We start from the raw sequence: 21,752 nt of genomic DNA, 5'->3' as shown, positions 1-21,752 counted from the left end.
TATAATTAGTGCTTCAAGTCATTAGCATTACATTAACCATGACTACTTTTAAGTAATTATGCAATCTAATTTTAGATCTTATAAGTGAGAAAACCTTACCTGTATTAAGAAATGATGTAGTTAAGCTAATAAAATAGACATCCATATCATCCATAAAAGTATGCCTTTCAGTACATTTAAAAACAATTTCATGATTATAAAAAATTTATAAGTGAAATTTTAATGAAAATCCTCTAAAAAATTACAGGTAGAAGAAAAGGCTTTTAAAGTAGTTAATATGCCACTGCTCTTTTATATATGGACATTTTGAAAACTTTTGGTTCTCCTTTAAGAAACTGAATCTGCGTGAAGCTTTTAGGGACTCCCTAGTTTCTAGTTTGTTTAAACAGACTTGACTTTTAAAATAGAGACCCAGAGATAAAGGGCAAATTTTTATGACTAAAGATTCAAGAAACAGCCTTCCATAGTAAAGCGACTGTAATTTAAACACATAATTCCACACATTATCCTATTTGATCTTAATAACTAATTGAAATTTGGTTAATGACAAGGTCCTTATTTATTTTTTCATTTCCTTAATTTTAAGAAATGGGATTAGGTCTAAATCACAGAGGGAGGCTGGATATTGAGGAAAAAGAGTAACATTTAAGTTTCTTGTCGGTTACACACTCTGGTCAATTATCCATTCATCCATTTGATCCTGATACTCTTTACCATGTTCCATGGCAGTGGGCTGAGCAATGACATACATTACCTTATTTAACCACAGTTAAACCATGTAAGATTGGTGATATTATCCCCTTGTAGAGAGAAGGCAACAAGTCCAAAGTTACAAACTGCTGGCAAGTGGTGGAACAAGGACTCAACATTATGTGTACCTGAGTCCAGAGTTATTGTTTAAAAACCATTCTGTTAATCTTATCCCTTGCCCAAACTGAAGGATTCAATCTGATTTGTCATTTCTTGAGCCATATAGTGCTGTGTAGGTGATTAAGTTCTCTGTTAACCCAGACAGCTGATAAATTTTCTTTGCCTACCAAATAAACACTTATTTACTGTGGAGGCGGCATTTCAATCATTTTTAGAATATATAACACAATGGTTACTATATTGAAGTTTCTGTTGTGAGTGGTTACCACGTCTCATTGGTGTTCTTTTGCTACCCAGGTTGCTTTCCCCTTTGTTTATCTTTCATGGCCTGTCAAGGACACATCCCTGCATAGGATGCTCAGGTGAGCATGTACATGTTACCTCATCAGTACTCTGTAATGTTAGCTTGTCTTCTTACTTGTCTGTTTGGAACAGAATCTGCTGCATTAACTATACAGATCACAGGGAATGACCATTATCTTACAGCTCTTATCTTCTTGGCAATAGTGACTTGGGTCAAAGAGTGGTGTCTGACTCAAATAGGGCCATTCACACGCCTTCCCAGGGATTTTCTGAATTGGAAATAAGGAAAGCGGTAATTTTTCTTCATTGGTGAAACTTGAATCATAGGAGTCTAGAAGCTACTAACAGTCATGTTTCCAATGGAGGGAAAAAGATGGCATAAGAGAATAAGGCAGATATTCAGAGACAAGATACAGAGTAAACTGTGATTCCAATTATCTCTGAGGTCAAGCTCTATCTATCTGTGCCCTTCCATAATTCAATATGTAAACTAATACATTTTCTTTTTATGCCTAAGTTAGTTCAAGTTGGATGTATCATCACTAAAAGTCTTGACTGACTGGGAAACCAAATAACCAAACTGATTACAATTTATAATTTTATAGGGATTTCTTTTCTAAGGAAATCCCAAGACCTTGAAAAGCTGGGGCTTTATTAGTATCTTTTTTTATTTTCCCTCTCTGCTCTTGATTAAATTCAGTATGTGCATAAGTGGAATATTACTGTTTTCTTGGCAACATCTCAGGTATTCTACATGCAATGGATCCACTCATGTTAATTTACCACCAAGAGTATGGGATTTTAAGTTCCTAAAAGGCTTAACAGTAACAGCAGCAATAACAGATTTGAAGGATAAGGTAGAAGAAAGAAAATGCCTTCAGAATGGCTTTATGAAAAAAGGAAAGGAAGTAAACTCAGAAAAAGTATTTTTGTAAACAATGATGTATTAAATTCTTTTGTCACTGCCACTGAATTCTATTCAATTCTGCCTTACATTAAGCCACTACTGAAAGAAAGCTTTCTGGAGACCACCATCTTCAAACTGAGGGTAAAAGGGACTTTAAGAGACCGGTCTAGGTAAACACTCCAGGGTCAGGTCAGTGGAATCTGAGGCTCCTCCTAACCTAGGCTGCTCTGAGATCTATTTTGAAAATGGGAATGAATACTGCAAACTGGGCTATTTTGTAACTTGTGAATCACCAGTGAACTGAAGATCTCTGGTTCCAGAGACTTTGCTAGAATAGTGGTTTTCAAAACTTACTTTAGCCTTAGAACTCTTTTTCAAATGAATCTTCAACAGAAGCTAGGTATTTTAAAAAGATAAAATATGTTAAAAGATTCAAGTTGAAGAGAGGAAGGGAGGTATTATGAGCTGAAGGCTGGGGGCTCCACATTTACTCTCAGAGGCTGCCCAGAAAACCACTGACAGTATAATCAGTTTTATTTTGGACAGTTCAGTAATATAAACCATTTTAGATGTGCATATCTTTTGGTCCCCCAACTTTAGATGTTCCTGAACAATTATATAGAACTACTAGCATAAGGGCACAATGATATGTGTGTGTGTGCACACATGCGTCACACACGACTGTTGGGTATAATATCATTTCTAATAATGAGAAATCAGGAGCACAATGTTTGCTAACAGAGGTCTGGAGAAATTAGAGCATTTTCATACAATGGAATACTTTCTACTAAAAAGATACATATGTACAGATTTGCAAAGATAAAACATTTGGTTAAATTTGAAAAAGCTGTAGTCTATATAATACAAATCCAGTTATTATTTGTAATAATCTGCAATACTTCTATGCAGAAAACAAAGCCTAAAAAGAAATATATTCTAATAGTAAAACATAACTTTTTCTAAAAAGAAAGAAAGCACTATGAAAGTAGGGCACTCTTCTCATTCCTTTGGGTTCTGTAACTGGGTCAGGTCACATGGTACTTGAGGAGCTCAGTATGTGACAATCTAATTTTTGGGTCTCTAATATTTGTGCTCAGCTGGATTCAAAGTAAAAGGTAATTTCCCCCCTATTCTTGCCATGGTTTTTGCCACTGTTTTAGTGACCTTTCTCTGTAAGTCCCCTAAAGTCCTTATGAAAGAACATAGGAATAAAAGTAAAATTTTCATTTTGTTTCCATTATGGAACAACCAATTTATCTCTGTATCACTTCGTACTTGTATTTATGTATTTCTTTGATATCCATATGCCTTTTCCTATTAGTAGGTTACAGAGTCCCCCATTAAACTTATATCCTAAACTTAGTGCTGTTAAACTTCTATTCTTCCAGCACGTGTTCTAGATCCTCTTTTCTTTCTTTTGTGCTCCATGGTTACCCTGGGAGATAGGAGCCAACAGGTCTCAATATCAAATGACAACAATTATTTTCTCTGACAAAACATTAAAAGGAAAACCAGGGGCCCCAAATAGGATCACTTAGGCCAAGTCCCCAGACTGGAGCTTAGTATCTGACTGTAGTTTGAACCTTAGTGTGGTCTTAACCAGTCAGCCAGGAGTTTTGTGGACCAGCAACAAGTCTGCCACATAAGTCCTCTCCATCCCCCACAAGATGATGTAATCTGCAAAAGATTCCGGGCTCTTCCACTAGGGGAAAGTGACTGCCTGGAATAATCCTTTTGCTAATAACCCACTTGCTCCTCTCTCCTTTTTACCTTTTTTTCCCTTAAGTTTTATTTAAGTAATCTCTATACCCAAATTCACAATCCCAAGATCGAGAGTCACAAGCTCTCTCAACTGAGCCAGCCAGGTACCCCAAAACCGCACATTTTGTACAACTCCTGGGAGCTCCCCTCTACTGGCTAATAAGTAAGATGCTGCCCAATTTAGGAATGATTTTATACAGCCAATTAGATCCTCAAGTCTACTCAGTTTTGTTTTGTTTGTTTTTTTTTTTTAACAGAATTGGCTGGCAGTGGTGGGATCTGAAGCAAATATCTATTGGCATTTAGGAACAATGAGAAACACAGGTATGGCACCCTGCAAATGCTATGAGTTCACTGTCTTTCTTGCCATATGGGGGCCTTTGGTATATCAGTTTCAGCTCTGCTTTTTGCGTTCAAGCTACCCATCTAATTGGTGTTCCACTCCAGGCTTGATAACTCAGTCTAGACTAACAAAGGAGGCTCTACTGGAGCACCAATCCTCAGCCCTTGGTTCAGTCTATAATTCAATGTTGGAATCCTTCCCCTAATCCTTCTCCTAAATCCTTATTGGGGTTTACTGGTTTAGTCCTTTCCTCATTTCTAGTCCACAGTCTGCTTGAGTCCAGTTTGGGAAGTGCTGGTGGTATGCATGGCCTCTTGGACAGTCTGTAGTGACATATTTTGGTTACTGCTGGTGTGCTGAGGTTCATGTTTATTTTATTTGTCTTTTATGTAAAGGCCTTTAACTTTTCACAAGCAAAATAAGACATTTCATTGTTTTGACTCCCCTAAGTTTAAAGGATTTATACCAAGATGCTTTTCTGATTTAGGATTCACTCCTTTTGGCAGATCCCTATTTCCCTGTTTAGTGATAAAAATAAATGAGGCTATGGTCATGAACTTCTCCTTAATTCTTAAATTATTACAAAATCTGCTGCTAAAAAATTAGCAGCCCACCAAAGATCCTTAGATTCTGTAGCCAAAGTTGTCCTTGATAAGAGACTAGCTTGATTATATTTCAGCTGAGCAAAGTGGTGTCTATGCTCTGGTAACCACCTGCTGTGCCTCGACCAACACTTATGGGGAAGCTGAAACTCAGTTATAGAAGATCAAAGAACAAGTTGCTTGGCTTAAAAAGATGATTCCCTCCAGAGTCTCTGACTTGTTTGGATTTTGACTGGTCCCTATGGATCTTCCTCCCCTTTCTATCTGCAGGATCTGTAACCCCTCTTTTTAGCTCAGGATGTCATGTAAGCCTCACGTTGCCTGTCTTTGGATTCCCTATGTACATATGAAACCAAATTTGAATTTCTCTCATTAATGCTTCATGTCAATTTGATTCTGCATCCAGCCAGAAGAACCTTGAAGGGCGGACATTCATCCTTCCTGACAGCTGGCATAAAGAGCAGGATGTTTTAAACTCACTGGATACCACTCTCCCCCAGCATTGCTGCAGCAGAGAGATCCTTGGGAAATCTGACATATAGCCAGCAGAAGGTAAGATTTCTTATCACCTCTGTCTCCTGGAATCTCTATGATGTCTGAGTCAAGAGCAATAGTGGTGAGAACACTTTTTCTAAATGAAAATGAGTAGGAGAAACTATTTGTGGAACTAGTTCCTTAGGCTTAGTGACTCTTGGTAAATTTGGTAGACTCCTTGTTTACGGATCCATTTCATCCCAGGAACTTTGTTTTCCTGTGTCTTTTATGTCATTTGTCATAGGTGAGGTAAAAGCTGTTGCTAAGGGACATCTTGGAAGCCAAAGCCACCAAACTGGAGGGGATGGGTTTGGCACTTAAAAGCCAGTAGAGTGCTTGCCACCTAGCTGAGAGACTCCACTGCTAGGATAAGTTGGTCATGGATGCTTAGATTGACACAAGTCACTTGCCAACTTCCAGAAAGCTTCTGTGCAACAAGGTACACTATAAAACACCCAATCCACCGTATAAGCCTCCCAGATATTAGTGTAGCTCCAAAAAACCCAAGCCTTAGCTACAATAAAAACTGGATGGTTTTTTTCCTTTTGTCTTATTCTATGTCCTAAGAGCTTGGCTTTGTGATCACTGAGAATATTCTTTTTGGTCTCTGCTATCCAGAGGGTGTACCTTGATGGCCACTTGAATTGGCGGGTTCTCAGTCTGTCTAGCTATGCCAGCTCTTAGCAGAGTTTCTTGTGAGAGGTCCCAGGCCATGGGGACATTTGTTCACTGTTACTGCTGGAAAGTCCCATTCCTAGGTGGCACCTGCCTGGTGTCACAAATTAGTGGGTTTGTGACGGGAGGAGTCTCAAATTTTTGTGGGAGATCAGAGATGGTTTTCATTGCATTATCCTTACTACCTGTGCAATGAAGGCCTTTACTTCCTTAGATTAATTTTGGATCACGGGGGCTACATTATCTCCACTTTTCTCTGAATGCTTTTGGCTAAGCCATTTAGTTACTTCTAACAGATGTGAGTTACTACTGATAGTATTTAAATGTAGCTCTCAATTGTATTAGTATAATGGCTAGCCTTAGGGACTCCCCTGACAAAATGAAGAGAAATCACACTTCAGACAAAAATCAATGTCCATATCCAACATAAATGCCCCTTCTTAAAATCCAGTCTCATCTGACTATTTTCACATCCATTTCTCTATAGGATTAACAGAGATCTCTGGCCTAATCTCTAGGTTAAAAGTATATAGGTTGCTCATATAAATGCTGAAAGCCAGAAAAGGAATGTTAACAAAAGCACCCAACACTGGTAGTGTCTTTGCTTCTCTCTTCCAGGGCTCTGAAATCAGGCTCTGCCAGTTTTAGGCATTTCTATACAACGTCCTTTAGAAGTAGATCCTAGACCACCTGCCACAAAAGAAATTGTGTTCCCTGGACAGCAGAAAATCTTTTAAACTATAGAGCCCTTTCACCTCTACTTTCAGAAGATCCTGCCATATTTAGAGAAGAATTAAAAAGATTAATGGCTATTCGCAGCCCCTCTATGGAGAGGAACAATGACCACATATTTTCCTAGCTCCTCCTACAAATGGCCAATTGGCAAAGGGCCAATACTCAGGGGCTAATAGAAAAGCCAGGGTTGAACTATACACCCAGAAAAAAGGGTTTTGTTAAAGTGCTTCAGAAAGATTTTACAAAAGCATAAAGTTTCTGATTCCAATTTTAGTTAAAATTCTGATATAAAGCAAATTTAGTTCAAAAAACAGACCAATCCCCTGACATTCAGGACACAATCCAATTTTATGGAAATTAGTAACAACTGTCTTTGTTTTACAGATCTCTGAAAAAGTAGAAATGTAACTCTAGAAACAAAGCCCACCAATGCCTCTTAGAGTGTCTATAGCTTTCTAAGATTACAATATCGAACTAAACTGTCCTCCACTTAAGAAAAAATGCCAAATCTTAAATAGCAATCTGAAACTCTGAAGGAAAAAAGTTGTTTTGCATTCTTTCACTGTCCCTTGAAATTCTTAGTTCTTTAAAATGTAAACACAACCCACAACTGCCTGTGACTGAAAATTAAAAACGCCAACTTCTAAAAGGGCTTTTGTGGCAGACTCTAGCACCTCCGGTAACAAACTGGTACATTCTATCTCCACCTTAGAGAAAACTTGGATGATCTCTTCAAACCTCTGGGATGTAAATTTCCTACCCCTCTCAGGAGAAGAGAGCCATTGTTTGAAATACCAAGGTCAGGGAGAAGTTTTTCAATGGGGTGGGGTCTTTGGAAATCAGGGCTTTAATTAATGTCCTCTAGATAGGTGTGAGTTAAAACAAAAGTTATAAAGAAAAGGTGCAAACAAAAGTCTTATATTTGTCTATATATGCTATAAATGTGAGATTTTTTTTCTATCTCTGGGTGGTAATACCAAAATTTGTAAAAGAGCTCTATTTTAGTGGTTTGAAGACAAGTGCTTGTTAAGGACTGGGTGTTCTAAAACTCAGAAAGCTAGAAACTAATCCACATGTTTTCAAAGTTCATGTGATTATTTAGTATTGTTGGTTAAAGACATATCTATTATGCATGTGTTTAGAGTTAAATATGTTCATGTTACCTTTTTTGCAAAACTTAACAGAAAGTAAGTTTAGGACAGTGGTTGACTTTGTAAAGAAGTTTTGTGGGTAGTCTGAACATAATTCTTAAGAACAAGTAAATAAACATAAAAAAGGTTTGTATGTAAACTTTTAAATTTCTTCCAAAATCTTTGGCAACCTGAAACTTTAATGTTTTGCTAAGTTAAAATAACGAATTAAGATAAACTCATTCAATTATCTACTTCTTTCTTATTATAGAAAGACTAAAGATAAATTTGGATGTTGGAAAATGTTTTGTGCTTTGCTATGAAGGACATGTTTCTAGACATTACAGTTTACAACTGCTTATAACATAGTTTTCACTAGAAATTAATTTCTAAGAGTTAAGGGGAAAACTGTATGTAGGGAAAAGTCAGAGTATGAGGAATAAGAACTGTGTCCTTAAACTGCAGTATGCAACTGATGTTGGCCTTCTCTGACTTGAAGTCTCAAGTGACCAAGGAGAAATCAAACAGGCAGAAGCAGAAAACGAGTTAAAACAGAGGCATGCAAGCAATATTTTCTAACAATCAGATGTGAGAGAAACTTCAATTTTAAGGACTGTAACAGATTATACTTTGCAGATACAAAAGGGAGAGGGTATATGTGCTTGTATGCAGTTCTGAGCAGTTCTTTTCAGAGCAATACGAAAGACGGTCTCCCAGGCTATGGTCCTTGGTGAGACAAAAAAAGCATTTACTAACCTACTTTGAGGTTGGTTTTCTTTCAGCTGACAAAAACATAGCTTTGCTGAATGAAAAGATAATTTTGTCCTAAAGTGAGGGCGGTTAAAGAGGGAAAACTTATGACAAAATCTGAATGTAAAAAATAAAGCTGGATAAGGTTTATGGAACAATAATTTTAGAAAAGAATTTTACGTGTGATCAGTACTGGCTAAGATTAGGATGAATTTAAGTAAGCAAATAATTTTCTTGAACAATTGGTCTGCTCTTAGTAAGAAACTGTAAACAAAGCTTTTCTTTACCTTTAAAGTCATCTGCCAAGAAAACAAGGATTCTGTGTTTGGTTATCTTTGAAGACTTAGTCAATATTAAAAAAGCTAAATTTTGCTAACAACAACGTAACCACTTCTCTTTGATTTTGAAATCTTTCATTGTCACTTGGGCTAAGTAATTACATGCTATTTCATAATAATTAAATGTTCAAACCTTTTAAATATTTTTTATGTTTCTGGATCATAATAAAAACTTTAAAAAATTTTGTGAAAAGGTGGTATAGTAAATTGCAGCGGAAGCATTGCAAAGTGACACTAAATCCTCTTAGATTGTTTGTATAGACATTAGTGAAACTCCTAAAAATCTGGTATCTTCATATGTTATCTTGAAGTGTTGTATATTATAGACAAAACAATTTCCTTATCAACTGCATTGTAATGCAGTTATAGATCTAATCAGATCTATAACCATGGTCATCTTTAAGTTACTCTTTTACTCTGATGGTAATGCAAATGTCCTCAGTGAGACTCACATAAAGAACTCTGAGTACAAGTTTCCAATAATCTTAAAATCATAAATCCGAACCAGGTAAGAATTTCTGAACTAATAAACAAAAAAAACCCAGATTCAAGCAGAATAAGAATAAATTGGTCTGAATGAACTAAGAATTATTTTTATGACTTTGAAACACTGCTGACTTTTTAAAATGTTTTGTTTTTTCAGACTGAAGGAAACTTTTCTTAATCTAATTGATTTACAGCAATTTGGAACATTCATCTCCAGCATTCAGAAACCCATTGAGTATTCTCAGAGTCCATTCTCCTTTTAACAGGACACATTGGGTAAATTGGTTATATGATCCAGGCTCTGACTAAATATCCTATTTTAGACACAGATTTATACGGACTCAGATATGACCAGACAGCTTTAAGGATTTTATGGAGCCTATAAAGCTCCCTTGGAAATATCAGCCTGATAACTATTGCTATGGAGTTCTCAGCAACTTTACCAGGTAAGAAAAGAAGATCATTTCCTGGCCAGTGCAGGAACCTAGAGAAAAGAATTCACCCAAATCTATAGGTACTGCAGGTGAAGTCTAATGGCAACTGACAATTTAATCTGGAGATTTCTTATGAATAGTTCCAGCAAAGCAGGTTTAAAGAGCCTATATGGTCAACTGCTATTCTTGCTGCACTTAAGTAAATTAATCAGGCCATGTTCTTTTAAAACCAAACTTACTTTGCAAACAAATTAGTGTCAATTTGGCTATCTTTGGTAGAAATGGTAATTACAGAAAGAAAAACACATCTGTGTACTAGATTTTAATACTACTCATCAAAAATTGGACTAGATCCAGATTACCTCTAGTTTCCTCCAATGACTAGCTACAACTCTCTAAACTCATATTTTCAGTTTTTCTCCTACCCTTCTGACTAGGAATCATTTGAGAACTAAAACTGCACTCTTCCCTGAAGCCCTGCAAAGCAAATAAAAACAACTTGAGGTAACCTTCAGAAAAATCACACTACCTCCCATCTAGACCCTCTACATCCTTGTTGTTCTGGGGGCCACTCACAAAATCAGAGATATGTGGACTCTAAACCAGGAAAATCTGTCAGACTGTCACTTTTTACTCCCATTCCAGCTGAGGATATGTTCAGCTGGACATCTAGAAGTCAGGACTGGCCACCCTCAGAACTCAGAAACTTTGATCCAATCCTTAACCATTATTTCCTTTTGTTCTGATAGAAACAGAACACCTGATTGATTATTTAATTAAATCACAGGCTCACTTTAAGAATATACCTGCATCATGGCCTCCTGAAGTGAGATTATAACTGAGCTGATCTATTGACAGTACTAAAAGACTGATTCAACAAGATGGAACAATCTACCAGGGCTCAACTTTATGTGTGTGAAACTTCAGGGATGTCTCAGAGGAAACTTCAAGTGCCAAGGGCAGGCACTAAGATGGGCCACTTTGTCCATGCCCATTACTTTCAGTTAAAAGCAGTCAAAAACCAGTAGATTTAGGAAAAACTCCTTACCTCCCCACCAAATGCCTATGTTTACAATTATAGAAAGGACAGCCTATACCCTGAGAGAGCTACTGAGATTCCTTTTTACCTAAGATGCTTATTTGTGTAACAGCAACCTTTATTTTCCAAACATCTCCTCTCACCTTCCTGCTAATGGCTGTCCTTCCCTTTATATCCTCAGAACCCCTACCCCCCCTATTCTTACCTCAGGATGTCATATAAGCCTCACATTGCCTGAATGTCTTTGGAATTTCATGTCTGTTTTCTCCTGTTAATCTGTCTCATGTCAATCTTAGTCCAGCTAGAAGGGCAAAGGACATTCTTCCTCCCCAGTAATACCAGAAAAAAGAACAACAACATAATGGTAACGGAGAGCAGCACTAATGTCTCAAATTTTGATCACATTTTTCAGTTAAGCTGAGACTGAGCAAAGGGGGAACTGTTAAACTACAGGCCCCAAATGGTGTCACTTAGGTCAAACCAGGGCTTAACCACCTACATTAACTGCACTTTCAAACTTTCCCAGAAATGTAGTTTTAACTGAATAATGGGGGATCTTCTGATGAGTGAATGGGCCCTCTACACAGAAGGTAATTTGTGTAAGACCCCTTGTTTTTATCCTCAGGGGAAAGGGAGCTTGCCTGGAACAATCCTTTTCTTTTGCCAGTAGTTTTCTTGCCCCACCTTTCTTCCTATAAAAACCTTCCATTTTGTACAATGCATCGGGCTTCCATACCCTCTAGTTGCTAGATAAGAGGCAGCCCAAATAATTTAAAAAAGTGAATTAGATCTTCAGATTTACTCCACTGATTTTTGTTTTTTAACAAGAGAGCAAATTGCCTTACCTGCAAGGTAGCGAATTGTTTCAAGCTTGTTAGACTCCATCAGTGTTTTCAAAGAAGCAATTTCAGTGTCAATCTTATTACTGGTCTCAGAAATAATACTTCTGGTTTTGGTATCCTGCAGAAAGTAAGAATGAGACAAATTTTGTCCCTGTGAATTATGACACAAACATTTATATTAGAAGCCCTTACTTATGAGCTAACTTTGTATTGCAAAAGTCTTAACTGGGGAAACAGTAAAAGCACAGTGATAGAAAAAACATACGAACTTAGTTACAAACTGACAAAAAGAATAGACTACTTTTGATATTTAACCATGTTAAATACCCTAAGGGGTAGGTAGAAAGATAAGATGGCATATGGAGATTAGAAATTAGCTCTCAGAGAGAATCTGATTTCCTTGTTTATTTCTTTTATCTGGCCAAGAATAGACCAGAATAGAATACTTGGAAAGACAAATGAGGCCTTCCCTTCTATTTAATTATAATTAAGAAAGAGTGATGCTCGTCGAGGCACATGTGTGGCACAGTCAGTTAAACTGCCACTCTTGGTTTTGGCTCAGGTTGTGATCTCAGGGTCAGGGTCATGAAACTGAGTGCTGCCTGTGGCTCTGAGCTCAGCACAGAGTCTGCTTAAGACATTCTCCTGCCTCTCTCTGGGTTGTGCACTTTCTAAAATCTTAAAAACAACAAAAAAAGAGTGATGTCTCTTCTGGTGGAATGTAGAACTTGTAGGCTGACTCAAAAAGCTGGGTTTTACTTAAGCCATAGAGATTAAACAAGGATCGCAATTTAGGAGAAGGTAAACAGTTGCAGAATATGGAGTTTAGAATCCAGGGTCACATTCTGGCTCCAACACTTAGTAGCTAGGTGACTTTAATCTCCCTGTGCCTCATTTTCCAAACTAGCAAAATGGGAATAAAGGGGGCCTTTAGAGGCTAAGGAGAACAGAAGTAAAGCAAGCAAAACAGTATTTAATACATAATAAGCATTCAATAGATAGTTACTGTTAGCCTCTGCCTTCATTTAAAATGCTAGTTGTGAATCCTTGTCTTTCAAAAAATAGATCTTTTGTTTATAGAAATAATTTAGTTATAAAATATGTTACCAGGAAAGCTAGATTCTGACAGAGATCACAGTTCAGGTACAACACATATAAGCAGTTATACATGAGAATGGATAAAAGACATTTTTACATACTAGTTTACCTTGCTGGTAAATTCTGTGGTTGCTTCCATCAGTTTCTTTTCTTGATCTGTAAACTAAAGGATATGATGAATCAGGAGGTTAAAAAAAAAGGCTAAAGGAATTAAGTTACCAAGAAGGCACATTTAGAAGCACATTACCATATCAGTTACTCTGCTCCTTTCTAGGTTGATGTCCAGTTTATTGTCTGCTCTGATTTGACTGGTTTCATTCTTTAAAGAAAACAAAAATATTAAGAAATCTCATAATGTTTGTTCTGAAATTAGTAAAATATTCTGAAGTGCTTAAGTACTTACAATCAGTTGTTGCTTAACTTGTTCCAATTCAGTTTTCATTTTCTAGATATAAAGAAAATCACATGCAATTGCCATTACATCAAACATCTACAGCATAATTTATTCAACAAATCTGAAACCCTGCAATAGCAAAAACTGGACGATATCTATATATTTCTAATCAAGGATTAAGTATAACTACACAAAAAAGGAAAATATTTCATCATATTCAAAAAATTCTTATGAACAGTCAAAAAAAGTATTCTTACTTTACCTTTAAATCATGACTGATATTCTAAATTTAAAAATATTTAAGCTAGTAAACAAAATTCCAACTGAAGTATAAAGTTTTAACTGACAAAAGTTAGCACAGAATCATGTAAAATGGAAAATGTCCCATTAAATTCCAAGAACATTATATTGAGCTGTATGAGAAATTTTACATAATAAAGAGCTCAAAGATTTTCCCTTCCATATAACTTGTATACGTGTAAGGTACAACCCTTAATCTTTGTTCAAGAAACTGATTTATACATAGAAACTTAGTTACAGTTAAACATGTAATATACTTTGATCTATGACCACATAAAATCATTATTTGGTCCTACTCCTCACCAAGTGGAATACATGTGAAATCAGTTATTTTATTAGTAATGACCCAAAACCTGTATCACCTGATTCTCTGCTCTCAGATTTGCAAATTCACTTTTTTCTAGGATGACCATGTCTTTCCTGATGGAGTCCAAATGAGACATTAGTTGTTGTACTGTTATTTCCTGGAAAGCAAAATTAAAAATAACAGTGATAATGAATGTCATCACCTTACACAGAATTGTATTGATGAAACTTAGAAGAATCCGTTGTTATGCTACAAGGTGTAATGTTGCTTGGCTAACTAAACAAAACTAAACCATATGAAAACTGTACCAAAATGAAAAGTTCTAGTCCAAGGTTGCCACATAGGAAGACCCTGAACTCCGCTCCTGAACTTAGCTCCTCCAACAAATTACACCTATTTCCTCCTGAAGAACAATAAAGGGCTAACCAAATAGCTTCTGCACAGCAAAAGATAAATCATATACAAAAAGGCAAGAGAGAGACAGAAACACAGTCATGAAGGAACCCCCAAACCTGACACTGAGAACCACAGTGGAGGGGATAATACTGAACGACTATGAGCAGATCTGTCTGCCCTGGGCTACAGAAAAAACAATGAGGTTTTAAAGGGTAACTAGAATATAAAAGATCCTGCCCCAGAACTCTGCCAAGCAGTGTAGGGGCTTGTGAGGGGCTGGTGAGCATCACGGTCTTCCCTGTCCACCCTGAGAGCACACATACAAGTAGATCTGGGCACTACAGCCAGCTTACTACTTCAGCAGCACCAGGCCCCTGACCCAAACCAACACAGTGTCCGTGAAGGTGGCCCCAGTGGAGACCACAGCAGAACACCCATGGTCAGTGTTCCCAACAGCTGACTCACAAAGGTGACACAGCGCAAAGCACCCCAGAATAATCCAGACCCCCACCACTTTACCTCCAGATAACTTGCCAGGACACCCCCGGTTCAGAGCATCCCAGGCCCTTCCAAATTAGCTCACACCCAACCAGGGTGCCACCTGCATGAAGGGTCTTGGGAAGCCCTGGCCCATGCTCAGTAAAACTCAAGTTGTCCTGCCCAGGGCACTAGCTCCATGGAGAGCCCCAAGCTGCCCAGAATGAAACCTCTTCAGCTTCAACTGTCTTACCAGGCAGGCAAAAACCCTGGGAATGTCTCCAGATAATACCTACTATAGCACCAGCTGTCTGGCCAGGGGGCACTCTATGTGGAGAGGTGTGAGACTGTCCTGGCCTGTACGTGCTTTGGTTCTGTACATCCCACCCAAGTGGCCCAAGTCCATGACATCCACACATTCAGAAAGCCAGCTAAAGTCACCAGGCACACATTCTCCACAGGCAATGACTACACAGTGTCATTCTACTTTGGAAAAGCAGTTGTTGCATATAATGCACAGAAAAAAAGTAAAGCAAGAGGAGGAGACAAAGGAGTCTACTTCAAACAAAACCAAAACCTTGGAAACAGGACTAAATAGAATGGAAATAAGAAATATGCCTGATAAATAGTTCAAAATTATGGACATAAAGATGCTCACTGGATTGGACAATGGAGTTGATAAACTTACTGAGAACTTGAACAAAGAGAAAATTTAACAAGAACGCATCAGAGTTGAAGAACACAATATCTGAAATGAAAGATGAACTAAAGGGAATCAACAGATAAGAGGATAGAAAAGAACAGATTAATGATATGGAAAAGAGGGCAACAGTAAAAAAAAAAAAAAAAAGAAAAAGAAAGGTTAAGGGATCTCCTGGACAACATCAAGTGAAAAAACATTTGCATTATAGGGGTCCGAGAAGAAGAAAGGGAAGGGTGTAGGCAGATAAGTTATTTGAAGAAATGACAGATGAAAACCTTCCTTACCCGGGGAAGGAGACAGACCTCTAGGTTCAAGAAGTGTAGAGAAGCACTAAATATGAGCCCAACGAAGTCCACACCACAAATAGTAATTAAAATGTCAAAGATAAAGGGGAGAGGTTTAAAAACCAGAAAGAGAGAAGCAGTGAGTTACATAGAAAGGAAATCTCAGACTATCAGCTGATTTCCCTGCAGAAACTATACAGGCCAGAAGGGGACAATATGATATATTCAAAGTGCTTAAAGTTGTAAAAATCTACAACCTGAATACTCCACATCATTCAAAACTAATGAATTTTCCAGAAAAACAAAGTTTTAAAAAGTTCATCACCTGTAGAGGCCTTATAAAAAAAAATACAAATGGCGATTCACAGACCTATACCCCTGGGGCTAATAATACATTATATGTTTATAAAAAAATAAAAAATTAAAAAAAAATACAAATGATTTCTTTGAGGGGAAAAGAAGAGGCCATAATTAGAAGAAAATTATGAAATGAAAACTTCCATGGGTTAAAGGTAGTAAACACTTAAAAAGTATGCTTGAAGATTAAAAGATAGAAATAGTAAAGCCCATTATATTTAAAAATCAGTTAAGCGTGGGGCGGCTGGGTGGCTCAGTGGGTTAAAGCCTCTGCCTTTGGCTCAGGTCATGATCCCAGGGTCCTGGGATCGAGCCCAGCACTGGGCTCTCTGCTCAGCAGGGAGCCTGCTTCCTCCTCTCTCTGTGCCTGCTTCTTTGCCTATTTGTGATCTGTGTCTGTCAAATAAATAAATAAAATATTTAAAAAAACAAAACAGTTAAGCGGACTCACAAACTAAAAAGATATAAAATATGACAACATATACATAAAGTATGGAAGCAGGAGATTAAAAAATGAAGTTTCTTTTATTTTTTATTTTTATTTTTTTTTTTTAAAGATTTTATTTATTTATTTGACAGAGATCACAAGTAGGCAGAGAGGCAGGCAGAGAGAGAGAGGAGGAAGCAGGCTCCCTGCTGAGCAGAGAGCCTGATGCGGGGCTCGATCCCAGGACCACAGGATCATGACCTGAGCTGAAGGCAGTGGCTTTAACCCACTGAGCCACCCAGGCGCCCCTGAAGTTTCTTTTAGAATGTGTTTGAACTTAAGTAACCATCAACTTAATACAGACTGCTAAACACTTAGGATGTCATATATGAACCTTATGGCAACCACAAACCTAAAGCCTGTAAGAGATACACAAAAAATAAAGAGAAAGAAAGCTAAGCAAAACACTAAAGAAAGTCATCAATCACAAGGAGTGAGAGCAAGAGACCAAGAAAGAAATGGAGAAGAAATACAAAAGCATCAAAATGGCAAAAAGAACATATATATCAAATAATTAAATGAAATGGTCTAAGAGTTTCAATCAAAAGACACAGGGTCGCCAAACTGTGGAAAGAACCAAGATGCCCTTCAATGGACAAATGGATAAGGAAGATGTGGTCCATATACACTATGGAGTATTATGCTTCCATCAGAAAGGATGAATACCCAACATTTGTAGCAACATGGACGGGACTGGAAGAGATTATGCTGAGTGAAATAAGTCAAGCAGAGTCAATTATCATATGGTTTCACTTATTTGTGGAGCATAACAAATAGCATGGAGGACAAGGGGAGTTAGAAGGGAGTTGAGGGAAATTGGAAGGGGAGGTGAACATGAGAGACTATGGACTCTGAAAAACAATCTGAGGGTCTTGAAGGGGCGAGGGGTGGGAGGTTGGGGGAACCAGGTGGTGGGTATTAGAGAGGGCACGGATTGCATGGAGCACTGTTAGAATACTGTTACGCTGAGAAGAAGAAAAAAAAAAGACACAGGGTGACAGATTGGATTAAAAAAAATAAGACCTATCTAAGTGCAGTTTATAAGAAACTCACTTCAGTACTAAAGAAACATACAGACTTAAAGTGAAGGGATAGAAAAAGATACTCTATGCAAATTGATGGGGGGAGCAAACCAGAGTAGCAATAATTAAATCAATAAAAATAGACTTTAAAATAAAGACTGTAGGGGCACCTGGTGGCTCAGTGGGTTAAAGCCCCTGCCTTCAGCTCAGGTCATAATCCCAGGGTCCTGGGATAGAGCCTCACGTCGGCCTTTCTGCTCAGCATGGAGCTTGCTTCCTCCTCTCTCTGCCCCCCTCTCTGCCTACTTGTGATCTCTGTCAAATAAATAAATAAAATCTTAAAAAAAAAAAAAAAAAGGACTGTAACAAGAGACAAACAAGGGCATTACATTATAATAAAGGGATCAATCTAACAAGAGGTTATAATAATTATAAATATCTATGTACCCAACACTGGAGCACCTACTAATACATAAAACAAATATTAATAGATGAAGGGAGAAAGTGACAGTAATACAATCCTGGGAGACTTTAATACCCCACTTAGAACAACAGATAGATCATAAAGAATGAAAATAAATAAGGCAACAGTAGTTTTTCAGCCAACATATTAGACCAGAGGGACTTAAAAGATACATACCCCCAAACAACAGATTATCCATTCTTTTTAAGGGAACACATTACATTTTCCAGAACAGATCGCATGTGAGGCCACAAAACAAGTCTCACTAAATTTAATAAGACAATTCACAGTAATCTTTTCCAACCACAACATACGAAAACTAGAAATAAATCACAAGAATAAAAGTGTAAGAAGCAAATATATAGAGGTTAACCACATGCTGTGAAACAACCAATGGGTCAATGAAGAAATCAAAGAGAAAATAAAAAAAATACAAGGAGACAAATGAAAATGAAACACAATGGTTTAAAATCCTTGGTGAAAGCAGTGAAAGCAGTTCTAAGAAGGAAATGCATAGTGAAACAAGCCTACCTCAAGAAACACAAAAAATTTCAAATAAATAATCTAACCCTACGTGTAAAGAAACTAGAAAAAGAACAGAATAAACCCCAAATTAGTAGAAGGAAGAAAATAATAAAGATGAGTAGAAATAAATGAAATGGAGACTAAAACCCCCAAAAGAAATAGAATAATGAAACCAAGAGCCAGTTCTTTGAAAAGATAAAAGTGATAAACTTTTAGCCTGACTTATCAAGAAAAAAAGGAGGACACAAATAAAAAAATGAAAGAGGGTAAGCAACAACTGACACCACAGAAATACAAAAGATCAGAACAGAATACTACAAATACATGCCGGCAAAATGGCCAACCTACAAGAAATATATAAATTTCTAGAAATACATAAACTGTCAAAACTGAATCACAAAGAAATAGAAAATCTGAAGAGACCCATTATTAGTAACGAAATTGAACTCATGATCAAAAAACCCCAACAAACAAAAGTCCAGGACCAGATAGAGTCACAGGTGAATTCTATCAAACATTTAAGCAAGAGTTTAACACCGGTTCTCCTCAAAATATTCCAAAAAATATTCCCCCTCCCCCAAAAAAAGTAAGCTTCCAAATCCATTCTATGAGGCCAGCATTACCCTCATACCAAAACCAGTCAAAAACACTACAAAAAAAGGAAACAGGCCCGTATCAATGATAAACACAGATGCAAAGTTCTCAAAAAATATTGGCAAACTGAATTCAACAATACAGCAGGAAGATCATTTACCACGATTAAGTTTAATTTATTCCTGGGATGCAAGGATGGCTCAGTATTCACAAACCGGTCAATGTGGTACATCTCATTAATAAGAGGAAGGATAAAAACCACATCATCTTAATAGATGCAAAGAAAGGCATTTGACAAATTATATTATCTACCCATGATAAAAACTCTCAACAAAGTGGGTGTAGAGGGAGCACACCTCAACATAATAAAAGCCATATATGACAGCTAACGTCATACACAATGGTGAATAATGGAGAGCTTTTCCTCGAAGATCAGGAAAAAATGAAGATGTCCACTCTTACCAGTTCCATTCAACACAGTACTGGAAGCCCTAGCCACAGCTATCAGGCAACAAAAAGAAAAGGCAGAGAAGTGCTGAAGAAGAAGTACAACTGTCACTCTCTGTAGATGAAACTATACAAAGAAAATCCTAAACTACACCCAGAAAATCCTAAGCCCTAAACACCGCCAAAAAACCTCTACTAGGAATAATAAGTGAATTCAGTAGAGTTGCAAGACAGAAAATTATTACCCAGAAATCAGGTGCATTTCTATACACTAGTAACAAAGTGGCAGAGAAATAAACAATTCCATTTACAATTGCACCAAAAAGAATAAAATGCCTAGGACTAAACCAAGGAGTTAATAAATCCAACTGCATCTTTCACAGAACTGGAATAAATAATTGTAAAATTGTACAGAATGACAAAGAACTTCAAATAGCGGTAGCAATTTTGAGAATGAACAAAGCTGGAGGTGTCACAATTCCAGATTTCAAGATATACTATTAAGCTACTGTGATAAAAACAATCTGGTACTGGCACAAAAACAGACACACAGATAACACAAGAGAGTAGAAAGCCCCAAAATAAACCCATCCTTATATGGTAAATTTTTAAAGAAATATTTTAAAGATTTTATTTATTTGACAGAGAGATCTCACAAGTAGGCAGAGAGGCAGGCGGGGGTGTGGGGAGCAGGATTCCCACTGAGCAGAAAGCCTGATGTGGGGTTCGATCCCAGGACCCCAAGATCATGACCCGAGCGGAAGGACGAGGCTTTAACCCGCTGAGCCACCCACGCTTATGTGGTAAATTAATCTATAACAAAGAATGGCCAAAATATACAATGAAGGAAAAAACAATCTGGTTAGGAATTTCTGGACCAGTGTCAATGAGTCTGCCACATGGGCACACTCCATCCCCCAAAGGAAAGATGATGCTCTCTGCCTAAGACTCTCTGCTTTTCCCCTAAGCAACAATTTTTCTTTTGCTAATAACTTTCTTGCCCTACCCGCCTATAAAAACCTTTCACTTTGTACAACTCCTCAGAGCCACATTGTACTTGCCAAATGAGCTGTTGTCGGGTTTATGAATCATTTAATAAAGCTAAGTCGATCTTTAAATCTGTTTGGTTGAGGAGTGCCTGGCTGTCTCAGTTGGTAGAATATGTAACTCCTAATCTTGGGGTCATGAGTTCAAGCCTCACATTGGGCACAGAGCTTACTTTAAAAAATTAAATAAAATAAAATTACTGGTTTGAATTTTTGCTATTTAGCCATTTGGTGGGCAGTGAGGGAAAGCAAAGCAAACTTCTGGCAGCATTCAAGGAGAATGAGAAACAGAGACATGGTACCCACAAACCCTTTGAGTTCAGTGTTTCCTGCTGTTTCTGAGGGCTGTGGTAATTTCCTCTTGTTTTTGACCTCTATGTGCTCTCTCTCTCTCCCTGTTTTGTGTTTTTCCATTCAGCTCCTGACCTAATTGGCTTTCCTTTACAGGGCAGGTCAGCTTGAAATGGCAGATGGTTATGCTGGAGCCCAGTTGAGCCAGCAGAAGGGTCTTCTAGGAGCCAAGGCCTTCAGACAACAATTCCCCGTGTGGAAAACTCCAGCTAGGTTCTATGTGAATTGCTGATGGTATACACAGGGCCTTGTGGCCAGGTCAGAGTACTTCTAGTATGTTCAGGTGCAACGTTTTCTTGTTTTATGTAAATAAAGGCTCTTGCTAGCACGTATCTAGAAGGCCAAAGAGCTACAAAAATTGTTGGACAGAAGTCGAGCATTTAGAGGCTGTTAGACTGTTTGCCACCTCAAGAAGATATCATACAAAAAATAATAGCTTCGGATAATGGCTGACTTTTTCTAAGATTTAATGAAGTTTTTGTAAGTAATTTAAATATAATTAAGAACAAGTAAATAAAAGTTTTAGATAACCTTTTTAAAGAGTCTCCCCAATTCTTTTTGGTAGTGTAAAATCTTAAAGTTTTAAGTTAAATGATGAGTTAAATTCATTAAATATCTAGATCATTTCCAAATACGACAAAATACTAAACCATTAATTATTAAACACTGGATAGAACTAGGGTGTAGAAAAAATAATTATAAAAGGTTTATGAAAAAGGAATTAAAAAATATATTTTATTTATTTATTTGAC

General features: G+C 37.3%; 1 protein-coding gene and 1 long non-coding RNA gene across 2 annotated transcripts in view; one reads left to right on the top strand and one right to left on the bottom strand.

Moving 5' to 3' along the window:
* The window catches only part of CCDC90B (coiled-coil domain containing 90B), a 37,507-nt gene that overhangs the window by 805 nt on the left and 14,950 nt on the right, over positions 1-21,752 (bottom strand). The window contains exons 4-8 of the mRNA XM_082682889.1: positions 13,904-14,005; positions 13,251-13,292; positions 13,095-13,166; positions 12,957-13,010; positions 11,753-11,867 (exon numbers count right to left, since the gene is read on the bottom strand). Of these exons, the coding sequence (XP_082539015.1) occupies positions 11,753-11,867; positions 12,957-13,010; positions 13,095-13,166; positions 13,251-13,292; positions 13,904-14,005 (385 nt within the window). The remainder of the gene's footprint in view (positions 1-11,752; positions 11,868-12,956; positions 13,011-13,094; positions 13,167-13,250; positions 13,293-13,903; positions 14,006-21,752) is intronic.
* LOC309840636 lies at positions 1,752-21,533 on the top strand. The gene is made up of 3 exons (XR_014298726.1): positions 1,752-5,338; positions 9,758-9,880; positions 21,097-21,533. It is a non-coding gene; the product is annotated as an uncharacterized lncRNA (long non-coding RNA).

The sequence above is a fragment of the Mustela nivalis genome (assembly GCF_964662115.1).
Source record: "Mustela nivalis genome assembly, chromosome: 9".
NCBI lineage: Eukaryota > Metazoa > Chordata > Mammalia > Carnivora > Mustelidae > Mustela > Mustela nivalis.
The sequence above is the reverse complement of the archived record's forward strand: the minus strand, read 5'-3'. Positions and strand labels throughout refer to the sequence as shown.